This window comes from Phyllostomus hastatus, unplaced genomic scaffold (assembly GCF_019186645.2).
Source record: "Phyllostomus hastatus isolate PE091 unplaced genomic scaffold, TTU_PhHast_1.1 phas_scaffold_93, whole genome shotgun sequence".
In the NCBI taxonomy this organism is placed as follows: domain Eukaryota; kingdom Metazoa; phylum Chordata; class Mammalia; order Chiroptera; family Phyllostomidae; genus Phyllostomus; species Phyllostomus hastatus.
In genome coordinates this window covers 22,565,662-22,590,144 of record NW_025334042.1, presented here as the reverse complement: position 1 = coordinate 22,590,144, position 24,483 = coordinate 22,565,662, and the positions used below count along the sequence as shown (strand labels likewise).

The 24,483-nt window shown below is 48.2% G+C and overlaps 2 protein-coding genes across 9 annotated transcripts in view; both read right to left on the bottom strand.

The window, feature by feature from the left end:
* Positions 1-10,321, bottom strand: part of KMT2D (lysine methyltransferase 2D) — a 40,859-nt gene extending 30,538 nt beyond the window's left edge. For all 7 annotated transcript variants that reach the window (XM_045830174.1, XM_045830177.1, XM_045830181.1 and 4 more), the window contains exons 1-11: positions 8,596-10,321; positions 4,308-4,393; positions 3,922-4,048; positions 3,507-3,730; positions 3,277-3,386; positions 2,943-3,105; positions 2,441-2,606; positions 2,228-2,342; positions 1,930-2,087; positions 1,579-1,724; positions 36-1,442 (exon numbers count right to left, since the gene is read on the bottom strand). In XM_045830174.1, the coding sequence (XP_045686130.1) occupies positions 36-1,442; positions 1,579-1,724; positions 1,930-2,087; positions 2,228-2,342; positions 2,441-2,606; positions 2,943-3,105; positions 3,277-3,386; positions 3,507-3,730; positions 3,922-4,048; positions 4,308-4,356 (2,665 nt within the window). In that variant the 5' untranslated portion in view covers positions 4,357-4,393; positions 8,596-10,321. The remainder of the gene's footprint in view (positions 1-35; positions 1,443-1,578; positions 1,725-1,929; positions 2,088-2,227; positions 2,343-2,440; positions 2,607-2,942; positions 3,106-3,276; positions 3,387-3,506; positions 3,731-3,921; positions 4,049-4,307; positions 4,394-8,595) is intronic.
* A 2,517-nt stretch (positions 10,322-12,838) lies between these two features.
* RHEBL1 (RHEB like 1) lies at positions 12,839-15,955 on the bottom strand. 2 transcript variants are annotated; one of them, XM_045829787.1, is made up of 8 exons: positions 15,737-15,955; positions 15,070-15,141; positions 14,653-14,720; positions 14,296-14,378; positions 14,150-14,206; positions 13,901-13,948; positions 13,474-13,555; positions 12,839-13,307 (listed from the first exon to the last, which is right to left on the bottom strand). In XM_045829787.1, the coding sequence occupies exons 1-8, from the start codon at positions 15,786-15,788 to the stop codon at positions 13,218-13,220; spliced, it is 552 nt and encodes a 183-aa protein (XP_045685743.1). In that variant the 5' UTR covers positions 15,789-15,955; the 3' UTR covers positions 12,839-13,217. The 2 variants fall into 2 exon arrangements, with proteins under 2 accessions (XP_045685743.1, XP_045685744.1); XM_045829788.1 differs by lacking the exon at positions 15,070-15,141.
* Between the last annotated feature and the right edge of the window lie 8,528 nt (positions 15,956-24,483).

Here is a 24,483-nt window from a genome sequence, read left to right as displayed (position 1 = left end):
TGCCCCAGAATAAGAGGATACTAACATCCCCTTACCTGGTGGCATCAGCTGAGGTGACAAGGATGGTTCCCCAGATGGGGACAACGGCAGCTCCTCAGGCAGAAGGGACAGAGGTGGTTCCCCAGGCTCAGACAGGGCCGGCTCTCCAAGCAAGGGGGATAAGGGTGGTTCCCCAGGTGGGAGGAACAAGGGCAATTCCTCACGTGCAGAGCATAGGCCTGGCTCCTCAAGGGGCTCTTCAGGTCGAGGGGACAGGTGTGGTTCCTCAGGCTGGTGGGACACATGTAGCTCCTCAGGCTGGGGGTTCAGGCATGGTTCCCCAGGCACCAGAGATGGCTGTGGCTCCTCAGACATGGGAGACAGGTGTGGTTCCTCAGGCTGGGGGGACAGGTGCAACTCCTCAGGTGCAGGGGATAGGCACAGCTCCTCAGGCCGGGGTGACAGAAGCAGTTCCTCTGGTGCAGGAGACAAGCGCGGCTCCCCAGGCCGGGGGGACAGATGTGGCTCCTCAGGCTGGGGGGACACACACAGCTCCTCAGGTGCAGGGGGCAGGTGCGGCTTCTCAGGCAGTGGCGACGGGGGGGACTCCTCCAGTGGTACAGACACAAGCAGGTCCCCCGGTGGCGGGGAAGCAGGTGAGTCTTCAGGTGGTGGGGATGTGGGTGAATCCTCAGGTGGTGGGGATAGGCGCGAAGCCTCAGGTGGAGGGGATGTGGGAGACTCCTCAGGTGGTGGGGACAGGGGAGACTCCTCAGGTGGAGGGGACAGGCGTGACAACTCAGGCAAGAGGGATAGGTGTGATACCTCAGGCGGGGGGGACATAGGTGAGTCTTCAGGTGGTGGGGACATGGGTGAGTCCTCAGGTGGTGGAGAAAGGCGTGATGCCTCAGGTGGTGGGGAGAGGGGAGACTCCTCTGGTGGAGGGGACAGGGGTGATTCTTCAAATGGTGGGAATAGACGCGATGCCTCAGGTGGTGGAGACATGGGTGACTCTTCAGGTGGAGGGGACATGGGTGACTCCTCAGGTGGTGGAGACAGGCGAGATGCTTCAGGTGGTGGAGAAGTGGGCAATTCCTCGGGTGGGGGTGACAGGGGAGACTCCTCAAATGGTGGGGACAGGGGTGATGCTTCGGGTGGTGGGGACAGGGGTGTCTCAAGTGGAGGAGACGGGGGTGACTCCTCTGGTGGAGAAAAGGGCGACTCCTCCAGTGGAGAAAAAGGTGAAGATGATTCAGGTGGGGGAGACAGAGGAGACTCCTCAGGCGGTGGAGAGAGGGGTGATTCCTCAGGCGGTGGGGACAGACGCGATGCCTCAGGCGGCGGGGATGTGGGTGACTCCTCAGGTGGTGGGGACAGGGGTGACTCCTCCGGTGGGGGCAGCAGTGGCATCTCCTCATTTAGGGGGGCCTCCAAATGGGGCTCAAGTTGGGCCCCTGTTCTCCCTGCAGACACAACATACTATGCTCCTACCTAGCTCAACTCCACTCCACAGAAAGTTTAGGGTCTGAGGCAGAGCAGAAACTGTCTCTTGCCAGGGGACACAAGGGGAACTTTCAGGAACCCTCAAACCCTACTCACCTAGTGGTTTGGCTTCACATTGCAGGGGCCCCGGTTCCTTGGGTTGCATAGAGGTCACGTGCCCACCCTTTGGCTGCCCTTGGCATGCAACGTACAGAGCATCGGGCTCATCAGTGGGGGGATCGCCAGGCTCTGGGGGTGAGAATCTGCAGAGGGTACAGGGGAGCAGGCACCGTGGCTCTCATCAGCTATCAACTCCTAGAGAGTGCACTGGGACTAGGCATGAATGCTGTCGACTGTACTGCCCACCTTAGGGCTCCCCTCTCAAAGGCAGCCTGCTTTAACATGGCCCCTGACAATCTCAGCACTTCTGATCCCACAGCCCAATCTCTTCTGGTTAACACTACCTACCTGCAACAGACAGCAGGATGCTGCTCAGAAACAGAACTGATAGGCTGTCCTCCCTGGGCTTTGTGACAGCGGTAACAGAGTGAGTAGTTCTCAAACCACTCAGAGTTAGGATTCAGCTCTGCTGAGCCTGTCCCACAGGCCCGGCATACCCGGCATGCCTAAAAGAGGGGAGAAGGCAAAACAGGCATTAGTCAGACAGCGGAGACTGGAGGGAAACATGGGACTTGTCACAACAGGGAAACTCCAGATGTTGTAGAAGGTAGAATTAGAAGAGTAAGACAGAATCAAGGACCCTCACCTTACACTTCCAGGAGTGAGCAGGCAGTTCCTCCATAGGTGGTTTTAGGCAGAAGGTATGGTATCCTTTGTCACATGTCTCACAGACCAACATCTTAGAGTCATTCCCAGGTTTCCTGCAGAAACAGGGCATATAACAGGGCCCTCCCTGCCCTTGTTTTTAATCCTAAACTGTGCTTTGTCCAAGGTTTCCCTCCTACCCTCCCATGCTTACCTGCAGGCTTGGCACACTTTGCATTCAGGGCACTGCCAGCCAGCACGCTTGCGGGCAGTCAGAGCAGTGTCCAGGCAAGCCCCATGATAGTGATGCCCACAGCTAGTACAGAAGAACAGGTCACACAATTCCCCTGGCCCCTCACACACTGCACAACGAGCTTCCTCTGCAGTTAGAAGGGACAGAGAACACAGGTCAGCTATGGATTCCCTGCAGGACTCAGCACAGTGCTGTCTACATAACAGGCATTCCATGGACTAAAATGAACAAATAAATAGTTACTAAGTGTCTCCCTAATATATGCTAGGCATTGTTCGAGGCACTGCAGACACCATGCTAACAAGACAGGCAAAGCCCCTGCACTCTCAAAGTTCACACCTATTTTAGTGAGGCCAACAGACAGTACAAAATTACAGACTTCGACAAATGCTCTGCAGAGTACAAAACCCCAGGCACACTTGGCCCCTCGTGTGCCCAATATCCGAAGGGCAGGACTTCTCACCCAGATGTGCGGCACCCTCTCTGTGCTCCGGGCATAGCAGCTGCAGTGTTTTCATGGATAAGAAGGAACCGCTGGCAGTCGCACAGGGGAAGTGGTAAAGCCGTGGACATCCAGGAGAGCGGCAAGGGATGGAGGCACCAAACCTGGTGCAGTGGGAGCAGCGCTGCCAAGGTGAAGACAAAGCCTCAGTGCCAGCCAGCTCACCCCAAAGCAACAGGTCAGCCACTATGTCTGCCTCAGTATGCCCACTATCCTCATTCTACCCTGACTCTTGGACCCCACCAGCCCTGCCCACCCTGCCCTTTGCCTATGTAACCCCTGGCCCCAGCCCCACCTGTGAGATCCCTGAGAAGATGGCCTTGTCCACACCACATAGTTCTGGGCCCTCCTGCCCCCATACACCAGCCGACCACGCAGCACACCAATGATGAGCCCAGCAGGACCCTGTATAGGTGAAAAAAGGCAAACAGAAAGAATTAATTAAAAGATGGCCGCTGGCTCTGGACCACCTAGCCCCTACCCTCTTTCCTGCCCAGATCAGTTACCCCACTTCCCCTCACTTACCTCCAGGTTCTCCTAGGTGGGCAGGTGTCAGGCCCTCAGGAAAACCAATCTGTGATAGATCCTCACTGGGCTGTGCTGCCTCATTGGGCCCTGGGTTCCCCCCAGGGGACACCACTGGACACCGGGGCCAGTCAAATGGCAACTCAAAGCGCCGCAGCTCCCGCTGCCCATGCAGACTGGGCTCCCCGCAGTTACAGAGAGCACAACGCCGCACTGGACCCCCACTGTGGACACACAAGCGTCAGCACCATGCCAGATCCCTGACAACCCCACAGGCACCCCTGACAACCCCATGACTTAACACACCTGTGCTTCCCACATACTGAATGTCCCTAAATATTCCTTCTTGAAAGTCCCAGACTCTCAAATCAAATACTCACATGCCCTTATATCCTCATTTCCCCAAACTAGTTACCTGCAGTCCTGGGGAGGCTCCTGAAGCCTGGGACCCCCAGAACTGGGCACAGAGACCTCCGCCACATGTGGGTTGGGAAGGTCTGCCTCAGTGGCACCTGACTCCTCAGAGGCTGCAAGTCCATCAGCTGAATGAACAAACAGAGAAGCACTGATCAGCCATTATCCATTATTTAATACTAACCCACTCATCAGACCCATGAGATTATCTAAAACCTTTGGTAGATCACAGTGATGGCGTTTTGACTTTTGTCCCGAAGAACAAAGTCCTTCAATTACCTGTCTATTAGACAGACTTAGCTCCTGTGCTTATGCCAGGACCAGAAATCTCAGGTTGCCTGAGATCAGCAGAAAGCTGCCAGCAAACCCAGAATTTGCCCTGCTCACCTGCCGGTTCTGAATCTTTATCCTCACCAGGCGGCTTCTGGCTGTCCATCCCTCTCTCCGACTGGGCAGGGCCCTCTCGGGGAGACCTGTCAGAGCCAAAAAATATATCTATGTGACCAGTAAGTCTCTCCACTAAACACCTTCCCCAGAACCCTAGGAGAAAAGCAGCTAATGGTATCTAGACCCTACAGAAATCAGAACAAAGCCATATATATGTACTTCAGTACTAAAGACAAAAAAAACCTTTAGTACCAAACCTAAAGTACTAACCTTTATCTTATTGCCTACTTCCTCCCCTGATAAACACAGACCCTTTTCTCCAACTCGGGTTTTCAGAGGATCTCCTCCCTTCTCCCACTTCTTTACTCCCGTCTAAGAGTTCCCAGGGCAACAGCACCCAACTAGAAGAACATCCAGTCTACATCTAGTAGTGCCCTTTGCCTCACGTCTGAGTTCTGGGCCTCTGATGGGCCCTATCCTTGTCCTTTTTCCTCAGGTCTCAGGTCAGCTACCATCCTAGAGGTCTGTCAGTGCCACCCCATGCGTGACCATAACCCAGGAAGTCTGAGTACAGCTGAAATTCCTCTCCCAGAGGTGGAGTCTGGGGTCTTGGAGGATGTAGAACACATTATTAAAACTAAAGCCCAGGTATGGATGGATCTTCCCAACCTCCACTCTTTCTAACCATGATATCCCAATCACAGCATGAGAAACTCCCCAATTTCTACCCATGCCTATCCAAATCCAGCTCAGGCCCAACTCCCTGGCCACTGCAGTGACTGATCTCAGGATCTCACCCAGCCTGAAGGCCTCAGGTCGTCACCCTTAGCAACACCAACTGCCCTTCCTCCTCAGATATCCCTAGTAGTTAACAGAAGTGGGCCTTAAGAGTTACTGAGCATGTGTAGTCAGGCCTGAAGCTCAGCATGCTGGGAGTTGTAGTCTCAGGAAGCACACTGCCACTTGGAGGAGTTCTAAACAGGGCAGGACACAGCCCAGCAGAAGAGCTTCCTTCCTCTTCCGTCAAACAGGGTTTCCACACGAACTATGGGGGTGGGGGGTAACGGTCTCCTCTTCTAAAATACGCCTGCCTATACTAGAGCCAAATGTTAACACACTAAAGTAATACCTAAGATGGTTGAGATCCATACCTTTGGGCATATTTTCTAAACCTCAGAGGCAACTAAGCATAGTCCAAAGAAGAAAGAAGTAAAGAATAAGAAAAATTATAGAGGCGAGGAAGAGAAAAGAGATCCTACAGAAAAGGGAAAGGAATAGGTGTCAGCTCTTAGTGGGAAAGGTAGGGACTTAAGCAAAGAAAGAGAAGTACAGTGTTCCTAGAGAAGAGGAGGTGGGGAAAATGTCTGAAACAGAAGTCTGAGTAAGATTTGAGAAGTTTATCTCTCACCTTTCTCACTCTTTTTGTTTAACTGAAGGGACCTGAGCAAGGACAAGCCCCCCTTCTCAAACCAGCTACCAAATAACCCTGTCAGCCACTTGGGGCTGAGTGACTGGGGCAGATGAGACAGGGGGAGCCCTCAAAGGTGCCCAGGATCAATAAATCAATTACTTAAGAACCACAATATTAGTCCTCCTTCCCTGAACTCACATTCCATTTTCAGAGATTGGTAATGAGCCTCTTGTGACATGCCATGGGAAAGGAAATTTTATTTTACTCCCCTCCACACACACACTATCAGAATCTACTAGTTTAGGAAAGTGAAGTATCACTTGACACCTGTTACCTCCATTCCCAGATCACCTCTTTCCAAAATCTACCATACAATCACACCTGAAAGGAAAGCAGAGTGGTCATCTGGCCGGCCCACAGAAAAGCTGCTTTGGAACTTCAAGGGGCCCTTAGAAGCCACCTATGGGAAGCAGGAGCTGGAGGTCAGGGCACCAGCCAGGCTCCTCTTCCTATTCAGTCATTCAAGGTTTGACCACACCCAGAAGGCTTCAAAGTTTTCCAATGTGTGCATCTTATTGTATGCCCCCAAAGATCCGCCACCTGCTCTGCTCCCAAAGTTGAGGCCAAGGGAATCGCAAACAGCAAAAAACAAAAAGCAACAGTGATAATACAGTGGGTAGGAGGAGGACTGCCTCACACAAGGCCAGAGGGACAAATTCCTCTGCCCTCCCTGAGCACAGCCCTCTCAAACTGGTAAGCTCCAGGAGGTAAGACACCACATTTATCCAGCCTTAGGAGACAGAGTACCAACATCCTCCAAAGTTAGAGCCTCACTCATGGAGTCATGGAAGATGAGAGATCAAGAAGTGAAAAGAATGTCCTCCAAGCTGTACCAAAAAGAATCTAGGGGCACCTCCAAGAAGCCTGAGCCCCATTTCCTTACCCCTGCAACCTAGCACTGAACCCCAATGCTGAGTCTCAGCTGTCAGGCCCCTAAACAGATCTAAACAAATAAAGACCACAGGTTCCCTGTCCCATCATTCACAGCCAGGAACCCCCCCCCCACACACACACACATACACACACGCACCAAGGGGTTTTTTTTCCCTAGTTCTAAACTGGACTAATGCCTGGCCAGGCTTCCTCTGGGGAACTAGAGATCCCCAAGTACAGATCTAGGGAGTAAAACTGTGCTGGCTCCCCTTAGTCCTAGGCCTAAGAAGCCCAAAACAGCAAGGAAGAAGGCAGGGTAGCACACTCTCCTCCATGCCTCTATGCCAGACCAAAAGCTTTAACTCCATTTTCCCAGCCACAGGGGAAATGGAGGCTTGGAGAGGTGAAAGGCTGAAGGAGGCTCTTGAGTGAACAGCTCTTCTGTAGGACTCAGGACTTCCTGGTTCCCAACCTGAGAATCAAACCACACCCCATTTTGGGCTGGCCCTCCAGGAAGAATCCAAATGGCAACACACTGGCCCTGTAGACCCTCCCGACTGTGCCCAATCATCCTGGGGTAAACCACAACTAACAATGAGAGACTCCTCCTAAGGAAATTCTTTGGGGACAAACAACACCCAGAAGAGGAGCATGGGTGACAGCTAGCCACACTCTGCCACCCCTGTGCTACCTTACACCTTGAGGTTACTACTCAGAAATCTTTCAAGGGCAAAGCCCCCTATTCTCCTCCTTTCCAAGACAAGGCTCAAAGAGATCTAACTCATGTATGTATGTTGCAGGGGGTGGAGTGAGGGAGCAAAACACACCAGCCAAATCCCTGCTGGGCAGCATGACAGCTGTGAGAGGGGCTGTCCCAGCTCAGGGCCCAGGCATGAGGCTCATGCTGCACCCTTCGTACATTCACATGCACACCCCTTCTCCCCAACACCTCCAGCCAGGGCTGGAAACGCTAGCTTCTGCAGAAACAACTCTGATCAGGTTGTTTTTCCTCCAAAGAGGTACCGGCTACCCTACTCTGTAGGGTTACAACAGGATCAGAGGGCCAGTTAACATTTCCTGATCAAATAGGGTTGGAGAGGTCAGGAAGGGCCTGCAGGATTGGCCAAGGACTTATGGACAACTTGCTCACCACACCAGGCCTAGAAAAAGTGGGAGACAAAAGCCATTTTTTGCAGCCCACATTCACAGGGAGCAAATCTCAACTGCCTCCTCTATAATCCCCTGGAGATTACGTCCATCCCGAGAGGAGGGGAGGCAAAGCAGGCTAAAACAGCACTAGGCCTCTCTGCGGTCACTTTGCCAGGCAGGGGTAGTTTGAAGTGGAACAGCAAGGCCAGAGCTGTCCCCAGCCACCCCCTTAATCACATTAGTTAGTTTTCACATCTTCCCTGCCCACAGTGAAATAAGGCCTGGTGAAGGATCGAGGGTTCCTTGAGTCTCCCTGAGACAGCTCTGGGTGCCCTGATGGGCAAGAACAACCTTAAAGTCCAACCTGGCAGTACGTCTGACCTGGCAGTGGCACCCTACCCACCCTCCCAAGTTGTTCTGTTCCCAAGGCCCACAAGGAACCCTGACGGAGAAACAGCCGACGAGGATTGGTGCTGGCATCAGGGCCTGGGTCCTACTTTAGTAGAGCTCCCCCCAACACAAAAATAAACAGGCAGAGAGGCGATCTGGCTAGGTTCCCAAACTCCCGTGGTTCCCTGAACCCCCAGTCTTTAAAGAGGCACACCCCAAGACACCAGGCCTCAGTTCTGCCCAAGCCACTGGCTCATGTTCCCCTGACAGACCCTGCCAAAAGAACCCTCCTCAACCCTGGCACCCCTTTCTCCAACCTAAAGGCTAGCTGTGGCCAAGATAGTCCATCTGGCTATGCCCCCAGTCCAACCCTTTCTGGGCCTTGGCCGGGCGGACTTCACTCACCTCTTCACAGGGCGATCCAGAAATCCTCATCCGAGAACATGGCCAGAGCCCGGGCCGCTCCCCGACCTCCAACCGCCAGAGCGATCACAGCCGCCCCCCGCACGGGGGGGCTTAAGGGGGCCAAGAACGGTAAATCCAGGTCGGAGTGGCCACCCTCCCCTCCAAAAAAAGCAAGAAGCCAAAGAGAGGTTCTATGCTTCAGGTTCCAGCAGTTTAGGTTTCCATGGACAGCCCGAAGGCGGCGAATCCCGAGCGGACACAAAGAGAGCACCGGTGGCTTTGATCTTGGGCGAGCAGGCTCCGCATCCGCGTCGTCGGGCGGCCTCTCAGTCCTAGGGCCGAGTCGCCCGCTCCGGGCTCGGGCGGAACGTCGAGGCTCTCCAGATGGAACGTCGAGGCGCCTCCCCAGCAGCCCGGAAGGAATGCCGTGCCGCCCCGCGCCGGGCCCGGTTGGAACGTGAGACCCTCGCAGAAACGCCGAGCCCCTCTCCCCGCCCGGGCCGGCGCCCCGGGGCCGCGCGAGCTACGGCGACACGGAGACGGCGGGGCCGCAGGGCTGAACCTGACACACACCCAGCGCCGGGTTCCTCGACCCCGAGCGCTCGCCCTCGGCGGCTTCGAGCCCCCCACCTTCTGCTCCCCCCGGGGAAGGGAGGAGGGTAGGTGGGCGAGGAAGAGGAAGGGGCGGGCGGTGCGAGCCCTCTGCCCGCTCTCCTCCGGCCGCTCCAGGCCCTGAGCTCGCCTCCCTTCCCCTCTGGCCTCCGGAGCTGCCCCGCCCCCGGCTTGGCCGGCTCTGATCGGCGGCACCCCCTCGACCCCCGGCTGGTTGTGATCGCGGGGGGCCTAGAGGTGCATGGCCCAACCCCAGCTCCCGGCGCCGGGGGGTCAGGAAACTGAGCGGAAAGTGGGGAACGAGGCAGCCATTTGCAACCGGAGAGGAAAGTAGTGCAGCGCGGCGCCGCTCCGCCTCCCCCCCTCCGCCTCCTGTTCGGCCGGTAGGGTGGTTCCTGCGAAGGGTCTATTTCCTGGCCCGAGATCGCGGCAGCGGTCGTGGAGATTCAGGAAACCTCCAGTGCGAGGCCCGACGGGGACCTTTTGCCTAGGGAACCCCACTCGAGAAGGGGAGAAAGGAGAAGGCTGGCCCTATTTTGTGTTGGAGCGGAGCGGCGGAGGGATACTGCCCTCTCGGAGGAAAGGCTGTGACTTTGCAGTTCTACGCACACGCTGCGGGATCCCTCCGCTACGCTTTAACCCCGACGGCGCCGGGGCGGCGGTGGGCAGACACGTGGGAATGAAGCCCCCCTCCCCTTCCCCCCAGTCCTGGAACTGTCTCCTTCAACGCCCGGCTCTGGAAACTAGGACTTCAGCCACTTTATAATTGCGTTCCCTTGGAGTTACAGGTCCCGGAAACTGAAACTGCCCCCTTGACTTGACCAGGGGCAATCTTTCCCGGGAGGGGGGGGATGGAAGAAGAGCCAGGAGATTGGCCGCTGCTCTGCATCCTGGGAACTGGAGTCCGCAAATGGAGAAAGTGAGGCACGGCGTCTGGGGCTGCAAAGGGTGGGTTCTTGCCACGTTCGGGCCCCGAAGAAAAGCGGAACGAGTCGTTGCTTTGGACTTTCAAACCCCCTCATGAAGGAAAAGGACTGTCAGGAACTGGCCCCCAAATTACCACACACACAGCCCCAATCAAAACACAAATGTAGTTTTCCTTCTTTTCCCGGGTGCCCCCACCTGCAGTCTTTATCTTCCTATCTTCAGGGCCTGTGTCCTATATTTTGGTAAACGGGCTCTACCTTGGAGTCTGACTGCTACCTGGCTGGAGTACTGTTACTCTAAACAAGATCCCAAACACTGGTTGCAAGCTTCCCCCGTCCCCGCCCCCATACGTCTGGATGAGAAATGGAATGCCTTTTCTGTCTTAGCTCTACCCAAGGGATGGTCAGGAGGAGACAAATTAACTATGTGCTCGGTACTTTATATACTCTTAGTTATTCCTCACTCTCGTTATGCATTAAGTAGGATTATGCCTGTATTATACTTAATAAGATTTGAGGCTAAAGTGGGTAGCAACTGTCCAACGAACCACATCTAGTGAGAAATAGTCATGATTCAACCAACTGCATGCCTTTCTAGGAGAGTATGTGTGTGTATGTACACACACACTGTTTTTTTTTTTTTAGGGAAGATGTGGAGAAAGGCAGGCAAATCAGGTGCAGGGCCAGGTTTGTGGGAAAGGGTTTAGAGAGCTATGGAAAAGATTTCCTGCAATGATGGCATTGCACTATAGCTACACTGTCTAATATGCACTGTAGCTACTGTATCTAATATAACTTGGCCACATGCAGCTATTGAGCACTTTGAAATGCAGGTGATACAACTGAGGAACTTTTTAATTTTAATACTGAGTTAAACTTAAATAGCCATGTATGACTTGTAGCTTCCGTATTGGACAGTGCAGGAGCTCTAAATCTCTACTGGCCAGAGTCATTGGAGGGGTTAAAACTAGACATGTCCTGTGCTAGCCACGCACTGACATCATGTGCTGTTCAAGGACCATTCAAGTCTATTTCAGCAAAAAATTCCAGCAGCAGCCCAACACCTGTCCCAGCTATAGTGGAAATAATAAATCAAGAGGCAAAGGTTGGAAAATGGAAGGTACCTCCCTAGTATCTGCACCCAAAGGCAGGAAGGCAGGCTCTCACCAGAAAGACCTCTAGTAACTCAATAGCTACCATTTCTTAAGTGTTTATTATGTATGAGAAACTGCCAAACATTCCATATATCACCTCAGTTTAATTCTCACCTCAACCTCATGTAGAAGGTTTAACTACACTTCATAAATGAGAATCTGAGGTTCAAAGAGGTTAGGTGACTGCACGAGATTCCACAGCTAAGTGAAAGAGTAACCCAACCATTCACCACTATTCTTTACTGTTACTACGTTTTGAGGTTGCCTGATACACTTCTAGAAAATCTCAGGCATTTGTAAGTCTATATCAAGCCTCATGGAAATGGCAGCAGGAGGGTGGGTATCTGTCATGAGTACTCTGGGTGAGATGTGCAAAAAGACCTAATTTAATGTAAAGAGAAAGGGTGATAACAACCCTAAAGAGATTCATAAGCCAAGGTTGCTCTTTGCAGTATGCTTCTTCCAGTAGCCCTTATTTCTCTTTAGCGTGTGGATCAGAGATGCAAAAGCAGTTGGCAGAACTTTTGCAAACCGGCATGACAAACCATTATACCCAACTGTAAGCCCAACTAGCCTGGAGCCAGGCACTATCAAGGTCAGAGCTAAAAATCACACCTAGATTTTGTCCATCCTCCCCAACTAATACCTTAGTCTACCCAGTAGGCAGAAGTCTATGCCCTCCTCCCTGTGAAGGATACCATTTAAGTAACTCCTCAGCAGGCATTGGTCAACTAGGCCCTAGGACAGGTGGGAAGTGGGGGAGGAGCACTAAAACTAGAGGTATGTAGGACCAAACCTTCCTAGCTGAAATATATCCATCCTCCTAATGAAGTGGTGAGTCATTAAGGGCAGAAGCTATAGCCTTGACACCTAAAAAAACGGAGCACAACTCCAAAGGTGTAGAAGGTATCAAAAGGTCATCAAAGGTAGAAAAATAACAATCTATTTTAATGAAAGGCACTGTGGGTATGGGGGCACAGGGGGTTAATACACACCAAAGGCATTATTTCTTACTTAACTTTCTTAGAAGGACAAAATCTTCACAACACTTTAGTCATACTCCTTCTCAATTCTTACAATATTAGGAATGTGGGGCTTTCTTCCTCTTCCCCAAATCCTACCCTCTCTGAGTTCCAGAAAATGCCAAGGCCCAGGAGAGAAGCTAGGTCAGCATGTGGCAGCTGGCCACTAGAGGGTGGTGTTTCTGTGGTAAACGTGCTCTTGAGAACCTATGAACTTGGATGGGAGTGGCAGCCAACTGGTGGTACCTGTATTAGGGAGAACCCAGTAGAAACCGAAAGCTGGGAAATGCAAGTAGTAAGTCTTAAGGTGATGGTTCTGAATGACTAAGGAATTGGAATGAGGTAGTTGGAAAGAAATTAGCCCCGATTCCCCACCAAAGACCATAGTCATCAATCCTTGAAAAAGGAGACAGTGGCCCTGAGCTCTTCCCAATAAGATACTGGTGACACAATATCTTATTTGTCAATGTGATATTTGAAACAGAGAAGTCAACAACAAAAAGATTTCTCAGTTTATTTGCATATATACATTCTCACCCCAGGGAGCCAGCTCCACTTCTGGAGTCCCCAGCTCCCTTCACCCAAACAATATCCAAAACCTACATAGGAGACTGGGTCCTGAATAAACAATTCCCAGGACTCATATCGCAACCCTGCAGGTTATAAGAATTCATTTAGCAAAAACAGAGGCCAGTGCCCATGAGACATTCTTGCCCCTTTTGTAAACATTGACAACCAGGCCACTGGAGCCTGGGGAAAGTGTGCAAACATGAGGGTACCATACTGTGTGCCCAAAGGACCAGGGACACAGCTGGCAACCATACCCGTGAAGTCCTGAGAACCTGCCCCCATTGGAGCCTGGTAAGTGCCAGGGGAAGAATCCCAGCAGCTACACCATGCCTGAGGGCTCACATGAGACTGCAGCGGCGCTCTTGCCCATAGGAATTCTCCACACGGGCAATCTCCTGGATGACTTTGGTGAAGATGCCTTGAGTCAACTGCATGGGATAGAGATTCAGGGCAAAAATGTCAGTGAGTTCACTGCCAATAATACCATCCAGTTCTGAGGTGAATACCCCACTCCTCCACCATCCCCAACACCAAGCAATTCCATAAGAAAAATACTGCCAACCCCATCATCTCCCTAATTTTCAGGCCCAGCACCTGACTTTCTCGAGCAGATGACTCCATAAATGTTGCACCCCAGGACTCTGCCAGCTTCTTCCCTTCGATTGCCTGCACCTCCCTAGAACCAAATTTGGGATATGAAGATGGAGGACAGTAATGCCCTCATGTTCTCTGCAAAATCTTTATAGAATCTGGACTTATTCTAACCCATCCCACTTCCAAAGTTTAGATGGAGGGTTGGGAAAGGAGAAAATATAAGTAAAACACAGAAGCCTGGAAGTGAGGCTTGAAATATGAAATTATAGCTTTTGCAACAGAAAAGTTATCTTGTTTCAACTTTCAAGTTAGAAACAAAAAGTGATGAAATGACTGGTTCAAGTCAGTGGCAGAGCCAAAACTGGAGCATGCCTGATTTCTAGTCCAGCTCACTTTCCTTTGCCTTGAGCTGTACAGATTTCCATACCTGTCTGGAGAGAGATCTGCCTTGTTTCCCACTAGCACCACCGGCAGCCTGTGAGAAAAGAGCAGTTACTCTAGGATCCCTTCCAACTGCCCGTGGACCCCAACATTCTTCACATCAGGGCTGGACAATTCCCCAACAAACCAGACAAGATCTACATCCCAGCCTCCTCCCTAACTAAAGCCAATAGTCCTCTCTGTTAGCTCCCATGCAGTAGTGTCCACACTCGGTCTCTGCACTAGGCCTACTTACCGGGTTTTCCCATGGCCTTCATGTAGTTTTTGGTACAGACTCTCAATGACTTGGAAGCTTTAAACACAAGAAATGGAGCTATAACTTTATTCTGGGACAATCCTCAGATCCTCGCAAGTCCCCCACTTACAACCTTGGTCACTTACCTATGCAGAGAGGTGACAGAATACACAAGCACATAACCATGGACCCCAATGATGAATGAATAGGGAAGAATGCTGTACTCATCCTGACAAGAAATAGAAACACCAATGTCTAGATCCATAACACTCAGATGTCAAAGGTTGGTAGGCTGCATCCTGGGTACCCTCCCTGGGCACTCCCAATTCCAGTCGCTTTTATTCAACAAGTATTTATGGAGTAGCTCCAATGAGTGCTACATACCACTAGGTGCTAAAATGCTTTTCTTTTAATACTACTTTACAGATGAGCCACAGGGGCTACCAGACTTCATCCCCCAGGGCTGAACTGTCACATTTAGATACCCTAATCCAAACTAGTACCTGCCCTGCTGTGTCCACCAGGTGTAGGTGAAACTCATCTTTTCCAAGAGTGACTATCTTGCTGTAAGCTGAAAAGAAAAGAAAATTTGACTGTGAGTGCCTTGTAAGGCTAGTGATATATGCCCTGATACATTCTTAACCCTGGGAGAGCGACATAGATGGACCAGGTCCAGGGAGCTCTCCAGGAAACTGGAGAGACAATGTTAAGGATCTTATTGTCTACATCTACACCATCCTGGACTCAGTATCTTGCATAATTCACACTCCAGCTTCACTCATAGAATAGGATTGCTAGAGAAGAGATTAGATTTCATATATATTTAAATCATTCATTGGCACCAGGAAAATCCCACATTATGGAGGTGTGTGGGACACCCAAGCCCTCCCTGACCCATCCCTAGGGAGAAGTCCACTCACTATTCTCCACTGTAGGATCATAGCCTTCCAAGAACTCGCCCTCCACAAATTGATGTGCCAAAGATGTCTTCCCTGTGGGAAGCAGTGGTAGTTGTATCTAAATCAGCTATTCACATTCACACTCTCTGTCCTTTCGGGCTGTGGCCCCGTAGTAAAGGGGACCCCAAATTAGCACCCTAGCTTGTGAGTGCCCCATGCGATGCTTTCTCTTAACCTACCCTCACCCTCTTTCAGCCCTGGATCTCCGCATCTTGGCAACTGAATGCATTCAGTAGCCCCGCAGGAAGTCTTTCCCCACCCACCTCCGGAAAGATCCGAGATTCCCTGAGATCAAATCTGCTCCACACCCGGACACCTGAGACTTGCCCAACACATACCGCGCCCTGTCATCAAACGCTGACCCCACCCCTACCGCCCAGAGTAACACTGGAAACCACTCCGGTGTTCCGGCAGCCAAGTCCACATTAACTCTTACATATTCCGCTTCCTGCAGCCCTCCACACACTACCACCACCCCAGGTTTTCCTCCAACATCCTTTCAATCCTCGTTCTGTATCTCCATTCTAACGATGCCACCATTCCTCCTGGGTCGCGTTCCTGAGACAGCGCGCCTCCTCTGGCCACAAAGCGGCGGTGCCTCCATGCTCTCCCCAGGGCGGAGACTCACCTACAGAGCGGTACCCGAGGATGACCACCTTCCTATAGCGGACTAGCGGCATGGCAGGAACCGGCCCCGAAGGGCTTGTCGAACTGCGAGCTGAGAAAGCCCTAAGAAGAGGAGGCCACAGTGCAGATAGGTGCAGCAACCGGCACAAAAAAGCGTTCACCCTAAGCTGCCAGGGCAAGCTAGAGAGAAACCAAAACAAGCGCCGCGCCCGCAGCTCACCACGTGATCACAACACTGCAAGACTAAAGCAGGGGAGCGGCGCTCTAGAAGAACTACAGTGCCGCGCTGCTCCGGGCTCCGCCCCCCAGGCCGCTTGCCATTGGTCTATTAGAAAGGATTAGGGTGGGGCCACCAGCCGGTGGAAAGGGTGGGCCTCACGTGTAGCGGGAGAACGAGAAGCTGCGCGTGCGCAGACTGGAGCCGGTTCATTCATAAAGAAACAGAAAGGAACCCGGGGTCCTAGAGGTGTTTGCGCATTCGCAACCTAGCCCAAGTGGCTGTAGAGAATCGTTGATAGAAAATACCCATTGTGGCTGGCCTGAACATTCTGGTCAAAAGATTTTAGGCCTCCCTTCTGCAAGGTCTGTGTGGTCCTTGGATAGGGAAAAAAAGGCCAAAGTTCTAATATATTCCCAACGCTTTCCCCAGCCCTCAGCCCCAGATCTTTACTGCCATGTTTCCACAGTCTTCCAGGATCTAACATAACTTCGGAACTGCAATTATTATTCTTGGGCAAACTGTTAGAATTTGTGGCCAGGACTGAGGTTTCGTTGTCAACATCATCATCAACACATTTATTTATTCAACAAATAGTTACTAAGTGTATACTTTATGTTCAAGGCGTTGCTTTAGTTTTGAGAATAGAGTGATGAACATGAGAAACAAGGTCTCTGAATCCATGAAACTTAAAACCTATTTGGGAAGAGACAAACACATAAACAAGGAAATACTAGGTAGCATTAGGTGCAAAAGGTGGCATAATAAGAAATGACCATTTTATGCCCTGGTGTGGTAATTAAGATGATCAGAGCATTGTCCAAAAATGCCAAAGTTGCGTTGGATCTCAGGTCACTGCACACGCAAGAATCAACCAATGAGTGCACAAATAAGTGGAACAACAAATCTTTCTCTCCTAACCCCCCTTTCTTCTCTCTCAAGTCAATAAATAAAAATTTTTAAAACAAGAAATGATCATTTTAGATTAGTGATATTTCCTCTCAAAGGAAGCCCTGTTTAAACTCAGGTCTGAGTGACAATAGGGGGCCAGCTAGCACAAGATTCCCACAGAAGAATCCTTCAGTGTCAGTATTCTGGCATGACAATTTGTACAAAAATAATTTTTTAAAATTCTAGAAGGGAGGGAGGGAGGGAGGGAGGGAGGGAGGGAGGGAGAGAGAGAGAGAGAGAGAGAGAGACCAGTTAGCCTAAAGCAAATGAAGCCTAAGAGGATGGCAGGAACCAGGCCATGTAAAAGGAGTTTGGGCTAATTCTAGTACCTAGAAAGCTGTTGATGATGTTTAAGTTGAAGCAAGACATGAGCTGAATTGTGTTTCTTAAAATCTCCCTCACTATGGAGAATGGATTGGGGTTTGAAGGGGATAAGAGCAAGTGGGGAAGTAGAGAGATCAGCTACATACTGTTACTTGTAGTCACGTGAAAGGTGAAGATGGTAGAGATGAATGAAGTAAGAATCTGGGATTTCTTGGAAGTAAGTTTTGAGGCTGAGGGCAAGCAGACTTGCTGAAGGATTGAATACAGGAGGTGAGGGAAAGAAAACAGGTGCATTTCATTGTTATTCATTTAATATTCACAAAAACCCTAAGGTTGATAATTGGTATTATTCATTCATTCATAAATAAATATTTATCAAACAACCACCATGTCCCAGGCACTCTTCCAAGTGCTGGGAAAAGAGCAAGGAACAACACAGACAAATTCCTTGCTCTACAAAGAGCAAGTATTCTTTTGGGAGAAGACCAACAATCTACAAATAAACAATGAATAAGTTACAACAAAAAAGTTATAACTGCAATGAGAAAAAACCAAGATATTAATGGAGGTAACTTGGGCTGTGACATTCCTCTTTTTTTTTTTTATGTGATATCCTAGAAAGCCTGAGAAAGTGACATTTGTACCTGAGACTTGAATGATGGTTAGCTCTTAGGTTACAAATGTGGGAATTGAGAGTCATACAAGTAGCACACCGAAGTTATTTCTCCTGGAATGCCTTGGTGAAGTAGGTATTTAAGAATTGAATTATACCAGAGGGCAGTCTTTGTAAAACTACAGAACCATCTAATTCTCTTAAAAAATCCAGATTTATGAAAGCTGTTTCAAAAAGCCATTTCTTAATCTGGCCTCAGAAAGAAACCCCAAAATACTTTTTCTATAGAGTAAAAGAAGTTCTTTGAAGATTAGCAGTTTTGGTGGTAACTAGGCCTGAGTGAGGTTGGTGGTGATTCCAGATTGGGTCTTAAGTATTGTAAGACAGAACAAAGAACTGGATTCAATTAAATTCAGTAAAAACTTATTCATCTTCTACTTTGAACCAGGCACTCTTACTACATGTTACACAGCAGGGATATAAAGATACATAAGAGATGCCTTATACACTGTTTGTCTCTCTACTCTTTCCTAGCCAGATTTGTGTCCAAGGGGCAGACCTTGCCCCCTAAATCCCAATGGGGTTCAGTCACAGGGGAGCACTCATAGGAGATCAAATGGAGGGAGGACAGTGTCTATGTCCCCCACTAAAGGTTGTGACACAGCATCTCTCAAGGCACATTACGCCCCCAACACAGCTCTTTTATTCTGCTTCTAGTAACTCCCTCTCCTTACCCCTCAAGCCTACCATGGTAACAGCCTCTCTGATACTCATCCTGGGGTACTGTTCTACCCTTGTGGTTTCTCTATGCCCTGCTCACATCTTTGTAAATAGTCTCTTTATTAACCATCCTCATTCCAAGTCTCTTGCTTTTAGTCAGGAAGAAAGCAAAAGGACTAATACAAAAGGTTTTCTCCTCTTGTAGCTTACTAAACAAGAGATCTCAGCAGATTTCCAGCTACATCTATCTCCTTGAATAAAACTGTATCATGTGGTCATCTCTAGCAGCAAGGGAGCCTGGAAATTTTAGCATTTTTATTTTCTACCCTCTATAGTGAAGGAAGGGAAAAAGGGGAACTAGGAATAAATGTTTAATGAACCACTCTACAATCTCAGGACCAAGATATTTGTTTATTAAATATCAAACACCTAAAAAAGTAATGCCTAAATGGTTACTTCCTAAATATCATAGATATATATATAGATATATAGATATATAGATATATCTATAGATATATATAAAGATCACCAATATAGGATCAAATAAAGGAAGCAAATTATCCCAACTTTAGGTAAATGGACTTGGAATAACATTTCTAGTAACAGCATTATATATTGTTATGTCTCAGACAACTGAGACAAAATAAGATGAAATGCTCCCAGAAAACTGTTTTAAGTATCTCTATGAAAAGTGAAAACATTTTTACTACTTTTACTATTTTTGCATTAAAATTATGGGTTGCATGGCACAGGTCTTCAAGTATTCTTGGTTTTCCACAGCTTTGGTGGAGAAACAGTTATGGGTTCACATCCCTGTTGATGTATCAGTTATTTATTGTTGCATAACAAAATATATAAAAACTTGATGGTTTAAAACAAATAACAAATTTCTCATGATTCTGTGGGTTGAATTAGCAATTCTGTTCTCTCTCCTGGACTCACTCATATGGCAACTAGAGGCCACAGGCCCTGTTGAGTGGCCTTCTCCTTCAACTACAGCTACAGTTATAGCGCTCTGTGGGTCCTTGCAACTCTTCCTTCCCTTGACCTTTCAGGCCTAGGAATTACCACCTGTAGTAGCTCCCCACTGATGCCAAACTCAGAATGCTTTACCACTCTCGCAGATACTTCTTCACACTGGCCACACCTTTATGAACAGACCTTTCATTATATTCTCCTCAATTCCCCATTCGGGTGTGCAAACTCTTTCCTCCAAGGATTCTGCATGATATACTTCTGAATGTTATGGTAAAGTAAATCATCAAATAAAAGATTAGAAGACAAAATTATATTGTCTCCTGTTACAATATAAGTAGCTAGAAGCATAGAGTAAGAAAACATTCTTTAAAAAAAGAAAAGAAAGAAACAGACCAAAGTTGATGATTCTGTCTGAAAGAATCAGAGATTTCACAATGTAATTGATGATTGAGATGAGCCTTAAGTTTTAGAAGACCCTAAGGGAAAATACAAAATGCTAAGGGAAGAGCGAAAACAGTGTGTCTGGAATAACAAGTGGACACTGTACTTGGAGCACTCTCTGTGTGTGGGCTGCGTGAAAATTACAACTGGAAATTAGGCTGGGATCAGATCAGGGATGGCTTTGAATGCCAGCTTTAAGAATTTAACCCTTATTTGATCCCCCCAGGGTTCTCAAAATATACCACTAGTGATATACAACATGACTTAACTTAAAAAAATTGTTATGTAATTTTAACACATGGTAGAAAATATAACAGCTATAATGCCAAAACTATGAGATCATAAATATTCTTGCTTAGAAGAGGTTAAAGTTGGCAGTAAGACAAATTAGTTGAATTAGAGAAAAACATTAAATAATTATATGGATGGAAAGGGACCGTGGACATCCTCATGGAAACAACAAGGTTTGGAAAGCACTGCAATAAGCATTGGAACTTCTGCTGTGTTTTTTTGTGTGTGTTGCGGGGGGGGGGGTGTTGTGGGGAGGACAGTGCCATGAGGAGAACTGGGCTTTGTAAGGATCACACTGGTGGCCTTGTAGAGAATGTAGAGAGAGAGGTGGGGGCCAGAGGCAGCAAGCCCTATTAGGGAACCAATACCATGAGGGGACAGATGAGAGTAGTAACAAAGAGGATGGTGAAGGCTCATACAAAGAGTACTCCAGGTAGAAGTTATGAAATTGATGACCTGATTAAAGGAGATCCAGTAAAGAAAGGTGGCAACTTCATTTATATAATCAGAGGACATGAGAAGAACAGGAATTTTTAAGTGAGGGCATGGGGAAATAATTGAATTAAGGTATTTTTAATTTAATCTTTATTGTATTTTATTCCATTACCATGTAGTCCCCTTATACCCTTCCCCCCTTGTATTTATTGTTGACTCGTGGATTTTGGGGCACTTCTCCAATGTTCACATGTCAATGGGCCAGTTAGGGACATAGGCATGCCACAGAAAAATAATCAGGATGTACATACAGGCATCTTCTTGCACAGTCCATATGTCTACTTCTCCCCTTACTCTTTCTGTTAGCATGTAATATGATAAACACCAACCCATTTTAGGAAAATGGGAAGTACTTAGCTCCTCTCAGGGGATCTTGCTCAATCCAAGGACCACAACCAGCAACTCACAAAATAATTGAATTAGAAGCTCTTAGAGCTAGGAGATCTTGATGATCATCTGGTATAGGTATTTCCAAACTTGAGGATGCATCAGAGTCACCTGTAGGACTTGTTAGTGCAAAGATTGCTGGGCCCTACACTAAAGTTTTTGATTCAGTAGGTCCAAGCAGAACTCAAGAATTTGCATTTAAACAGGTTTCCAGGTGATAATGAGGTTGCCAGTCTGAGGATTACACTTTGAGAATCACTGATGTAGTACAACTTCTTCAGACTACAGGTTGGGAAACTGCAGCCTGGAAAAGTTAAGTGCTTCATGACAGCAAAACATAGTGGAAAGAACATGGACTTGGCAGTTAAACAGACCTGGTTTTCAATCCTGGATTATTCACTACATGATCTCAAGCAGGCTACTTAACCACTCTAAACCTCAGTTTCTCTTCTATGAAATGGCTAGAACAACAAGGTAGACGTTTGCCATTCTTTCTGGCCACCAACAGAAAGATGGAGTTCCAGGGCAGACAGTGGCAGCAGAGTCAGCAGTGCCTTCCAGCTCCCAGTGTCAGGGCAGTGGCCTGCAACTGCAGTGTCTAGCATTCAGTGGCAGTTGCCAAAGTACCCCAACTGCCTTGGTTCTATAATTTGAGGTATTGTTTCTGACTACATGCCCTTGGAACCCAGGCCTTCAGCCCCATGTGTGACCCGTTTAAATCCTTCTGGAATCAAGCACTTATTTTTGCACAACTGTTGTGAAAAGCAAATGAGATTATGTATGTGATATCCTTATCACTCTATTAAGAAACAGTTGGTACTCACCACATTGAAGCCACCATAATAATTATCATTATTCATTTAAAAGTGAATTCCCGCCCTGGCTGGTGTGGCTCAGCAGATTGAGTGCTGGACTGTGAACCAAAAAGTCACTGGTTCGATTACTCGCCAGGGCACACACCTGGGTTGCAGGTCAGGTTGTAAAAAAGACAACCAATCGATATTTCTCTCCCTTTCTTTCTTTCTACTTTCCCCTATCACTAAAAAAAAATAAATAAATATAAATGAATAAATAAATAAAATGTTAAAAGTGAATTCCCAGTTTAGCTAGAGGGAGATTGTCAGAGGAGGGCAGATGGCCTGGCTCCCTCCCTGGACATCACTGAGAATGGCTCATAACAACTCCAAATTCTCATGTGCCAGGGAAGCCTCGCCCTAATACATGAGCACCTGACCTGAGTCCCACCATGCCAATGTATTCATTGTTCTCTCTTCCATCACCCAGGATGCCAGCGTCCTCTCTCTAGGGCCTAGATTCTAGGGCATTACCTTTTCTGGTGAGGCAACCACAAGCATAAATTCAGGATAAAAGGAGAGGACTCTCTCTGTGGGGTATCTCCACCAGGTCATACAGAGGTCTGAAAAACCATCCCTGCCCCACCAGTGACCACATTGGGCATCTCCCTCCCCAGGAAAATTCTGGGCACACGGTAACAATTCCGATTGACTGAGTTGCCCCTTTGCCACATTCCCTTTGGGATTAATAGATTGACATTGGCTGATTGATTACTCTTTCATTTTATTTTTTTAAGATTTTATTTATTTATTTTTCAAGAGAGGGGAAGGGAGGGAGAAAGAGAGGGACAGAAACATTGGCCCACAACCCAGGCATGTGCCCTGACTAGGAATCGAGCCCAAGATCTTTGGTTTGCAGGCCAGCGCTCCATCCACTGAGCCACACCAACCAGGGCTACTCTTACATTTGGGATATATCAATATCAAGTAGATAAAGCTGAAAGAAATCTTTTCCTCCTATTTACTCTTCACTTCCTCCTTCCTCCAATCAACAATCACATCCTATCAATCCCACAAACATAAATATGTCCTGAAACTCTCCTTTCCCTCCATTTCCATGGTTACCTCTTTATATATATAAGCCACCATCATCTCTCATCTGCACTTCTATATTATTCTTTTTGCCTGCTCTTCTCCTTGTACCCACTAGCTCCTTCTAATCCATTTGCTAATCAGCAGTTAGAGCCCTCTTTTTAGTTATTTTTTTCTTCTATTGATTCCAGAGAAAGAGGAAGGGAGGGAGAAAGAGAGGGAGAGAAACACTAATGTGAGAGAGAAACATTAATCAGTTGCCTCCTGCATGTGCCACTACTGGGGACCAAACCCACAACCCAGGCATGTGCCCTGACCAGGAACTGAACCCGTGACCTTTCAGTCTGCAGGATGATGCCCAACCCACTGAGCCACACTGGCCAGAGCTAGAGGGATCCTTTTAAAACCCAAAATTGATCAGGCTACTCTTCTATGCTAAAACATGATTAATTTAATTCATTTAAATCACTGCCTGTTTCAGTAGAAAAATATTAAAAATTCTTAGCATAATACAATGCCTATTAGTAATTCCTAGGGTTTAATAAAAATTTCTTGAAAAGAGGGAGTCAAGTCTCTGGACCTGGGAAGAACTGCCTTATACCTTTACGTATTAATTTTGCCTTGCTTTGTTTAAATCTCAGAGCACCTCCTTATTTCCAACCTTTTAGAAGTACCTCATTGTAGTCTCTGGCATCTCTTATAAAGTGATTTCCTCAAGGTCACACAGCTGGTGCATAAGCACCAAATAGAATACATAGCTCTATTGTTCTTAACTATCAAATTATAGTTAAGTGAGAAGCAATCACAGTTTAAAAGTGACAACCACTAGTATGATGCTTGATCCTCCTGCAACACTCCCACCAAGTTTCCAAGCCTTAGTATAGAGTCTTTCAAAGATAAGGATATCCACCTCCTCACCCGATCAAAGAAGCCCCTTCATCTTTAGACAGTTCTAATGGTTACTGAAAAATCAGACATTTCAAAGAATAATCTACCCTAGCCTGTTTATCAAAAGGTAGAGAGAAGGAGAGAAGAGAGGCTGTGTGTGAGAGAGACCCACACCATTCTTCTTGCGGTGGCCCTGAAGTGCTTTGGGCCAGCTGCCTGTAAGAGAAGAGGAAAGTGGGTGACTTTGGCTTAAGCTTAGTTCATAAAGAGATTAATAATATCTAGTCTCAAATATTCTACGAGATACTATAGACCCACCAGGGACTAGAACAAGGAAGGGATGTGTGTGGAGGAAATGTGATTAATCTCAGCTCACATGTTGGGTAGAATCCCAGCTGCTGCAGCTGCTGATGGCTTAACCAGCTGTTCCCTGGGCAGCTGCAATATTCAGCCCAGACCCAGCTCTCAGGGTGGCAGCTCCATCTCAGCTTAGGGCCATCAGGTCCAAGCTAAGCCAAGGCTCTGCTGGAAGAATCGTTGGAAAGCAAAAGAGAATA

Excerpts from the sequence above, each read along its gene's own strand:
- RHEBL1 (XM_045829787.1), bottom strand. The coding sequence starts at position 15,788 with ATGCCGCTAGTCCGCTATAGGAAGGTGGTCATCCTCGGGTACCGCTCT. Across the intron at positions 13,949-14,149 it reads GAAGGCCATGGGAAAACCCG|GCTGCCGGTGGTGCTAGTGG; the intron begins GTAAGTAGGCCT and ends CTTTTCTCACAG. Across the intron at positions 13,556-13,900 it reads GCAGATCTCTCTCCAGACAG|GGAGGTGCAGGCAATCGAAG; the intron begins GTATGGAAATCT and ends ATTTGGTTCTAG.